The sequence below is a fragment of the Galeopterus variegatus genome, unplaced genomic scaffold, assembly GCF_000696425.1.
Source record: "Galeopterus variegatus unplaced genomic scaffold, G_variegatus-3.0.2 Scaffold331, whole genome shotgun sequence".
In the NCBI taxonomy this organism is placed as follows: Eukaryota; Metazoa; Chordata; class Mammalia; order Dermoptera; family Cynocephalidae; genus Galeopterus; species Galeopterus variegatus.
The window spans coordinates 82,679-93,085 of NW_007726442.1; the positions used below are offsets into that span (position 1 = coordinate 82,679).

A 10,407-nucleotide genomic window follows, 5' to 3' on the forward strand; every position below is an offset into this window, starting at 1 on the left:
TAAAAAAAAAAAAAAAAAAAAAAAAAAAAATCTTTACAACAATCCTATTATCTAATGCCCAGGGGACTTGCCTAAAGAACCAGAGTTTGAACACATCATCTAAGAGGTAAGAAGTACTCCCCCACTACCACCCCCCCACCCCCATGATAATCTAGAACCTTCGTTTACTGTGAAAGCTTATCTTAAACACCCAGATGTGTTGGGGGAACAAAGAAAGAAAGAAACAAAAGGTCTGGTTTAAAATCTTGACCACATGGTCATAATATGTGCCCAGCACTATACTAACATCACCTTAAAAAATAGGCACAATGTAAAAATTTAGGATAAAGAAATTTAGGAAGTCAAGTTGTCTAAAATAAACAGCTTCTGATAAACTTACTACTGATATACTTTCTTCTCATACACTTTACAGTTGGAGGAATTGAAACAGTATCCCTGGCACCCTAGCAATCCTCATCTCTCACTTTTTCCTTACTAAGTATTTAACTGTTTCTCTAGTTTTGACCACTCATTTGCTTCCAATTTTTCAATTTTCAATATAGCCTTTTCCTTCCCTTAAAGTATTCCTGATTTCACAGGAAAAAGAAAACAGAGGAAGAGAGAGTAATTTTGTAATCATTGATATGACATGCTTTCCACCTATTAAGATGTAATTTAATTCTGATTACTCTGCTATTTGACCACTTCTTACATATACAAGGCATCTTCAAAAGGTTCATGGAAAGATCTATATTATCTTTTAATTCTATTTTTCTACAAACTCTGAAATACCCTTGTACTATAGGATAACTGAGTGAAATTTTTGGTTGATGGAAGGTCTTATTTTTAATATATGTGATAGAGTCACAAACACAGAAGGATATATGTGCATTTTTTTTTTTTTTAAAGATGACCGGTAAGGGGATCTTAACCCTTGACTTGGTGTTGTCAGCACCACGCTCAGCCAGTGAGCGAACCGGCCATCCCTATATGGGATCCGAACCCAGGGCCTTGGTGTTATCAGCACCGCACTCTCCCGAGTGAGCCACCGGGCCGGCCCGTGTGCATTTTAATTTTATTGTAAATCAGGATGAATGGATATATATATATTTTTTCCTTTTTGTCTTTTTTTTTGTGACCGGCAACGGATCGCAACCCTCAGTGTCGCGCCCATACCGGACTGGGACCGGCTACGGGATTGCATCCCTCGGTGTTGCTCCCACACCTCGCTCAGCCAGTGAGCGGCCGGTCTGTATGTGGGATCCGAACCCTCGGCGGGAGCGCTGCCACGCTTCCCAAGCGGCGCACTGTAGCAGTGCGCCACCGGGCCAGCCCTGAATGGATATTTTTAAAAAATTGAAAAGCTATAATACAGCGTTGAGCAAAAACAATGGATTCCAAATCCCCCAAATGTGGAAAATCCAAACCTATATAGGCAAAATTTAACAGAAATGATTTTGAAAGTCTATATCCATTTAAACCAACTTGCAGAATTTATAATTTATATGCAATTTTCAACATCAGTTAAAATATTAAGATCGAGGGCCGGCTTGGTGGCACACTGCTACAGTGCGCCGCTTGGGAGCGCGGTGGCGCTCCCGCCGAGGGTTCGGATCCCACATACAGACCGGTTCCCGCTCACTGGCTGAGCGAGGTGCGGGCGCAACACTGAGGGTTGCGATCCGTTGCCGGACACGAAAAAAGACAAAAAGGAAAAAAAAAAAATATTAAGGTCCATTTATTATTTTAAAAAACCTTGATTATTAAGTGATCATGAACCAAAAAGCAAAGGATAAACCTGAAATATGATATACTTGATAATTTAAAAAGTTATGACTATATTTAAAGTACTTATGTTTATCAAAGGATTATTAATAATGTTGCTGCTATTATTTTAGGGACTGTCTGCATCAGAATTACAGGTATGCACATTCCAAGCCCAGGAACAGAAATTTACAATAGGCAGTTCCTACCCCATTTTGATGCACACTAGTTTAAGAACAGCTGATACAGAGGATAACATCAACTTGGGAATGTTGCTAGATCAAGAGTTTCCCAAACTTCCCGAGATTCACGGGCCATCTGTACAATTTATAGACTAGCACTCTTCTCCACTAGATATTCTGACTCAAGAGAGCTGAACTGGGGCCTAGGAATCGTTTTTTAACAAGCACACCAGTTGTTTATCTTCAGAGTTGGGGGGAAGGGAAAAGTTAGATTACTATATTTAGCAAATATTCTACTGTAATTCCTAAGACTCTGGAATTGCAAAAGCTTAAACTGCCAACAGAAAAATTGGCTGTTTTCACATTGATTTGGAAATGCAAAACTGAGGTCACCTTCCCAGGCTCTACCCTACTCCGTTTGAAAAACTTCCCACTACTTAGAATAAAGACAAAACTTCTTAATAGGGTCTATAATGCCCACAGGCATAGTTGGCCCCCTTCCTTCTGTGTATATATATACTAGTAATACTCATCTTTCGGCCCTTAATTTAAAGGTAGTCCTTCTCTAGTCTGAGGCTAATCTCTCAACCTGTGTGACCCTGAACAAGATTCCTCATTTGTAAAATGGGAATAATAATATCCATCTCATAGATGGTTCAGGATTAAATAAGGTCAGGTAAATAGAGCTCTCTGCAGAAAGGCTGGAACAGTGAATGATAGCTATTATTTCATCAAATCAAGCTCCTAGAAACTGTTTCTACTTCTCACATTCAATTTTTTTTTCTTCCTCACTTTCAATTCTTCAACCTGCTTGCCATCTGACTTCTGCATCCATTATTCCAGTTTGCAGGCTCACCAATTGCTAAATCCAAAAGACAAACTTCAGTCCTTGTCTGATTGACATTTTTGCTGACCATTCCATCCTTTGAAACTTCCCTCCCTTGGCTTCCCCCAAAACAGTGTATCCTGGTTTCCACATACTTCTCTGGCCAGTCTTTTAAAATATCTTTTGTGGTTCTTTGCTTACCTTTTCAAATTAAAAAAAAAAAAAAAAATGTTTTGAGGCTGGCCAGTTAGCTCAGTTGGTTAGAGTGTAGTGTTAGAATACCAAGGTCAAGGGTTCGGATCCCTGAACCAACCAGCTGCCAAAAAGAAAAAAAAAAAAAGGTTTTAACTTTACAGAAGTAATACATGGATATTTATTTATATGCCAATGACAGCTATTCAGCAAGTCTTCCCTGACCACTGAATTTAGCAACTTCACCCCATACCCTCCCATATCACTTTTATTTTCTTCACGGTATCTCACTCTTATTGCTTTTTGTCCACCTCTCCCATTAAATTCTAGACTCATTGAGGGAAGGGACTGTGTTTTATCCATTGATGTATTCAGAGCATCTAGAATAACTCCTGGTACCCACTAGATTCAATGAATATTTACTAACTGAAGTGTCCCCGACATCTAATCAGTCACCAAGTCTTATAGAGTCTACCTCCTAAATTCTCTTAAATCTCTGCCCACTGTTCTTGCCTTACAATTGATTCATGTCTTGCCTAAATGACTACCACACCATCTCCAGTTCTGATCTCCTATAATCCACATTCTGGATTGCTGCTAAAGGGATCCAAGCCCTTCAATGGATTCCTACTGCCTTTAGGATATAAGTCCAAATTCTTTAGCAAAGCATACAGAGCTCTCCAGGATCTGGACCCTGGCTAATTCTACAGTTTCAGTTCTTGCTGGCGCCTTCCATGTGAACCATGCTCTAACCATCCATAACTATTTACATTCACATGCTCTCTTTCTTTGCCTAAATTGATACCCACTGCCCACCCCCAATGCATTCTTTGCCTGGCTAAGTCATACTAGTCATCTCTGGGAAGGTCTCCCTTTGCTCCAGAGTTGGGGTTAAACGTCTTCCTCTGTACCTTCAAAATATATACTGTATATATTTTATCATTTCACTTATCATACTCTTGAGTGGGCTTATCCAACACTAGACTGTGAGCTGTAATCACAGCAGCCAGCATAGTGCTTGGTACACCAATCTCTCTCTTACAACCAGATCTTCATCCTAGATGGCTTTACCTTTTCCGCTTCTACAGCCTGAGAGCTGTGTTACTAAGTACCTCTGGAGAAAAATCACACAATAAATTGGTAACATTTAAACTAACTTGTGCACTAAATACTCAGTGATCCTTTTATGGATTCTTAGCCAGCTCCAGCTCTCATTTTCCTCAGTGACCACTGAAAAATAAAAAAACAAAAATGCTTAAATAGAAGGGTTTAAAGTAAAAACAATGAGCCCCCACCTCGTTATACCTCACTCCTAGAAGTGTTAACAGTCTAAAGTGCATCTTGCCCAATCTTTTCTGTGAGTATGCAAACATGGATTTACATCCTTTGTCCCCCAAATAAATGAAATCAAACCCTATCTACTATTCTATGACTTTTTTTCAAGAGTACCTTTTCACACTAGCACATATAGGTTTTCCTCATTCTTTTAACAGCTTGTTTTTTCACTGAATGGACATACTCAACCCCTCTGCTACTGAAGGACATTTAGCTTGTTTCCAGTTTCTCGTTATCACCCTCTGTAGTTAAAACAATTTATTCAAGCCCCCATCCCATTTTCACTTTTGTCACAAGGATGATCTTACTTATTTCTCAGAGGAAACTGAAACTATTAAGTGTGAACTCTAATTTCCTACCTCCTGTATCTACACATTGATCTATAACTGCATTCATTCTTTTCTCTATCTCAGGGCAAGAGATCTCTCCTCATAAGGCAAACTTCTCTGTTAGCTAACATCTCGTTTTCACAGGTCCTTCCAACAATTATCCTCTTGTTTTTTCCAACCCCTCCTTCTCTTGCTATCTTCCCCTAAGCCTATGTAAGCATACTTACTTGTCTTCCTTAAGACTCTCCCTCTTTCATTCTTCACAGCCTAGCTTCTTGAGAGTACTCTGATTTCTACTATCACTTCCTCACCTCCCATATGTTCTTCACCCTGCTGCCGGCTGGATTCCAGTCTCACTACTCTCCTAAAACTGCTTTTGCTAGTCAGATCACCTGTGAGTTGCCAAATCCAAACGCTCTCTCAGGCCTGATTTTATTTTTCTGTGGTATGTCTTTTTTTTTTCTTCCTTAAAACCCCTTCCCTAGTTTGAGAAGTATCACTTTTCAGGTTTTTTATGTCTGACTGTCCCTAAATATTGGTCTTCACCAGGATTCTGTCCTCCATGCTTTTTGGACTCTACACATGCTTTCTGGATGATTTCACCTACTCCCAAAGTTGCACAAATCCTAAGCTTTGTACCCTACGTATCGTGGTCCAAACAGAAATTACCTGTTTCCCCTACCTTCCACCCTCAACCTATTCAGTGAGTGGCATCACCATTTACCCAATTACATAGATAAAAAACCTAGCTTCCATTCCCTCTTGCGTTCCATTATCCAGTCAACAAGATACACCTCTCATTCCATCCCTACCACCAATGCTTCAGTCACAGTTTAGGCCTCCATTTCTCATCTGACATAACCCCTCCCCACTCTATCCATTTTCATACTGCTTGCCATAGTGATTTCTCTAAAATGAGCATTTGATTTTGAGCTTGTAATCACTATGCTACATGTTTCCTATATTCCAGATATCCAGAACTACTTGTAGTTCCACGAACATATTTCATACTCCTAAGCATTCTGTTCCCTCTGCTTAGAAGTGCTCTCCTACCTCTATGACTGTCTGGTAAACTCCTCCCTACTCTTCACGATTTACCTGTTAAGGGTCTCCACTGTGAAGCATTCCTGTCCTTACTCCATATGCAGAGTCGAGAACTCCTACCTCTTACCACGGAACCTTGTAAATATTTACTGCAATGATCACGTTTTACTAAACTTAATTATTTACTTATCTATCTCTCATTCTAGACCTTTCGTTCCTTGCAACCAGAAACCACACTTTACTTCCGTATCAGCGTCTGGCAAACTGCTTGATAAAAATAGGTGGTTTGATAAATGTTGAAATGAATGAGTATCATATACCACCCAATCTCCCAAACCAAAATTCTGGAAGCCATCTTTCATTCTTCATTCTCCACCCCCAAATGTCAATTAGTCATCAAGTCCTATTGATTCTATCCCCTAAAGATTTCTCAATCCACCCTCCTCCTCCCCATTCCAATGTCACAGCCCTAGTTCGGTCTCCATTTCCCCTTACTTGAATTTGCTCCCCTCCAAACCATTCTCCACACCACCACTGGAATTTTTTTTTTAAAGTTTTATTACAAAAATAATACACACATGTAAAAAACTCAAATACAGAAATAAAAGCACAATACCCCACCCAGTATATATATAACCACAGAAACCCCCTCCCCTCCAATCCCATTCCCCATCCATTGTGAAGTTTAACATATATTCTTTTAGACCTTTTCCTTTGCATATAAGAGTATATATAAACACACATAAATATACACACATGGTTTTGTCGTTACAAAAATGGGATCACACATTTGTTACACATGATTCTTCAATTTCTTCATTCATTCAATACACAGAAAATTTCTAAAACACAAATCTGATTATATCACTCCTCTAAAGCTCATTTCCCATAATATAAAATTCACATGCATTAGCATCAAATACAAAGCTCTTGATAATATGCTTCCTACCCATCTTTCAGTCTCATCTCTAGCCATTCCAGCATTAAAGGACTGGAACATAAACCACTTTAAATCCTTTCTGGAGCAAGGCAGGTACAAACAAACAAACAAACAAACTAGGAACACACTCTGCCATTTCTAGACTTTTCACTTCATGTTACACTCTGCTTGTACTTTTCCATCTGGCAAGCTCCGACTAATTCTTCAACAATCAGCTTAAAAATTACCACTAGGAAGACTTCCCTTTTTTTTCAGACATGACCACTCCTCTACTTTCCCCTATACTTTATAGCTAGCTTCTTGATTGCACTTATCTCACAGTACTGTAATGATTTATTAACATGTTTTGAATTCCACCCTCCCTCCCCCAACTTGATGGTGAGCTCTTTGGGTAAAAGAGATGTGTCTTATTTACCTTTGCATCCCAAGGATCTGATAAGAGTGCTTATCATGGAGCAGATGCTCAGTAACATATCTGTTGAGGATTTTATGATGTTAGGAACATTTACTGAGTACCTACTATACACAGAACCATATCCTAAGCATGAAAAGAAACAGAAGACACAGTTTTGCCCTAAGGAACTCTTACCATTTTTCTACCATTTCCCCTGGGGGGGAGGGAAAGAACACATTTATATAGCAACATATCATTTCTGACATACAGGCTGTTTCAAAGATTTATAGTCATCTGCCTCGAATCCATTTAGGAACAAGGCATTATATAATCAAATAAATAATAAAATAATGGATAATTTGTCCAATAGATTTGTTAAGTGGGGCACAGAGTCCACCAGAACCCAATTCTCTGTCCCAGCGGGGGGTGGGGGTGGGGGGCTCTCACCTGTTCCAGCCTGCAAATTAGAAAACTGAGACGATAACATGCTTGAAAAATTGCTAATACATTAAGAGGACATAAAGTTATTAGTCCTTTCATAATTTCTCCTCCTTCCCCAGGGAAAAATGACACCAAGGGCAATAAATGGAGTTAAAAGGGCACTGGAGACGAATGTGCTCTCTCCTCTTTTGGGTAGTGGTAGGGGGAAGGGGTATGCTTTGTTTTAAATCAAAGGGTGACATTGCCCCAGGAAGATCAGTAGAAGTGATTTATTATCATTTACTTACTATTTTTTTTAAAGGCTAATAAGGTGTTAACCTGGTGATTTCAGGATCAGACACTGTACAAATATAAACAAATTGGGGAAAGGTGAACCACCTAGGCTGGAGAACAAGGAAGGCTGACCAAGGAGGCCCAAAGGAAGCCTCATTCATCAGAGTCCAAGTCACTGTCCCCAGTAATGGAGTGGAAATCCTCACTGTCCTCCTCGTCCTCTGACAGGTGGACCTGGCTTAGTACGCTCGGCCCAGAGTGCTGCTCTTCCTCCTCCTCATCTTCTTCCTCCTCTGATACCTCATACCCACCGATGCTGCTGAAGCTTGTGTCTTGGGTGTTCGACTTGGGATCAGGCTCCTCATAGCTCCCATAACTGAGAAGAGAAACATGTCATCTCTCAAGCTCGGGCACCATCCTCTAGCTGACCATTCCCATTCTCAGTACCACCAAGGGATCAGCCCATCTCACCTCCCCTGGACACTAAAGTGACTGGTTCTGGACTGTTCTACATGTCCCCAAGAGAAAAAATGATCCTGTTCAAAAACATCAACTTGCCAACTTCATATACACAAGAACCTGAATGAAACAAACTCCCCTATACCTGAACAACACACGCTGCCAGGTTACACGACCATAAATGCTCGGACAGCCTCACGGTTTCATCTACCACTTGCACTTTCACTCACCTATGTATCCAATTAGTCAATAGTCCTGAATATTCTTTCTTTAATCTATCTCGTCTCTATCACCACCTTTCCATTCTCTACTCTGCCAACCATGGCTTAGTCCTTTGGTATCTCTGGCCTGCACTACTGAAATAAGTTTTCATACCTCCAGTCTTGCTTTCCTCCAATTAATTCTTCATACTTCTGCCAGAGTGCTCTTTATTTTTTGTTTGTTTGTTTATTCTTAAATTTTACTTAAAAAAAAAAAATCACACGAGTAATGCACGTTCACTGGTTTAAAAAATATTTAGAACATACACCAGAAAAAAAAAAATCACCAATAACATCACCATCCAGAGATAACCTTTTGGTTTATGACCTTCCAAATTTTTTTCTATGCACTTTAGATATTTCAACATTTTTTTATTTACAAAATTGGGATATTCTACATATTCTCCAGGAATCTGTTTTTGAACTAATGATTATATAATGAACATCTTTTTGTGTCAATAAACATACACCTATAGCATAATTTTAATAGCTGCATGGTATTCCACTGTATGGCTGTAACATAATTTAACAGTCTCTCACTGACATTTAAGCTAGCTCCAATTTTTACTATTAGAAACAATGCTGTTACAAACATCCTTACACAAACATCTTCATGAAAGTGTTTTATTATTCCCAGAGAATAATTTCCTAGATATGAAACTTTTGGGCCAAAGGGGATGCACATTTAAAGTTTTTTTGATTTATAATGATATATCACTAAACCTCTCCCCCATCCACCCCATTTTATCAATTTACATTACCACCAGTAGTTTGAGAATGTCTTTTTACCCCTCACACCCTTTCTGACACTGGGCATTATCATTCATTTTAATCTCCACCAATCAGATAGGTAAAAATGGCACTTCATTGTTGTATTGCATTTCTTTGATTATTAGGTGATGGAGTTTGGATGTGTTGTCCCCTCCAAAACTCATGTGGAAATCTGATCACCAATGTGGCAGTGCTGGAAGCTGTTTTGAGTCATGGGGGTGGATCCCTCATGAATGGATTAATGCTCTCCCCAGGTGGGGGATTAATGAGTTTTTGCTCTATTAGTTCCCGCAAGAGCTGGTTGTTTAAAAAGACCCCAACACCTCCTCTCTCTCTCACTTCCTCTTGCCATGTGATCTGCTTGTACCTGCCGGCTGCCTGCCGCATTCCGCCATGAACAGAAGCAGCCTGAGGCCCGTGCCAGATGCAGCTGCCCCAGAGTTGTAAGCCAAATTAATCTCCATTTTTTACAAATTACCCAGTCTCAGGTACTCTGTTATAGCAACACAATCATACTAACACAGAAAATTGGTACCAAGGAGTGGGGTGTTGCTATACAGATACCTGAAAATGTGGCTACAGCTTTGGAACTGGGTAATGGGGCAAAGATTGGAGGAGTTTGGAGGACTCAGAAGACAAAAAGATGAGGGAAAGTTTGGAACATTTTAGAGATTGGTTAAATGGTTGTGACCAGAATGTAGATAGAAACGTGGACAGTAAAGACCATGCGGATGATGAGGTCTCAGATAGAAGTGAGGAATGTGAGGAATTTATCAGGAATTGGACAAAAGATAACCCTTGCTACACCATAGCAAGGAATTTGGCTGCATTGTGTCCATGCCCTTGGACTTTGTGGAAGGTGGGCCTTAAGAGCTGTGAACCGGAATGTTTGGCAGAAGAAATTTCCAAGCAGCAAAGCATTAAGGAAGCTGCGTTTTTACTTTTTTTTTTTAAAAGATGACCGGTAAGGGGATCTTAACCCTTGACTTGGTGTTGTCAGCACCACGCTCTCCAAGTGAGCAAACCGGCCATCCCTATATGGGATCCGAACCCGGGGCCTTGGTGCCATCAGCACCGCACTCTCCCGAGTGAGCCACTGGGCCGGCCCTACAGCAAATTTAATTTAAACCTCATTTGGCTTTATTGTGATTCTACAGTCGGGAAACACTTCATACTATAAAATAGAATAAGTGTTCCAATGAACCAAGCAGAGGCGGT

General features: G+C 40.0%; 1 protein-coding gene across 1 annotated transcript in view; it reads right to left on the bottom strand.

The window, feature by feature from the left end:
• Positions 1-6,201: 6,201 nt before the first annotated feature.
• Positions 6,202-10,407, bottom strand: part of TAF1 (TAF1 RNA polymerase II, TATA box binding protein (TBP)-associated factor, 250kDa) — a 78,097-nt gene continuing 73,891 nt past the window's right edge. The window contains exon 41 of the mRNA XM_008567573.1: positions 6,202-8,075. Coding sequence (XP_008565795.1) covers positions 7,853-8,075 — 223 coding nt within the window. The 3' untranslated portion in view covers positions 6,202-7,852. The remainder of the gene's footprint in view (positions 8,076-10,407) is intronic.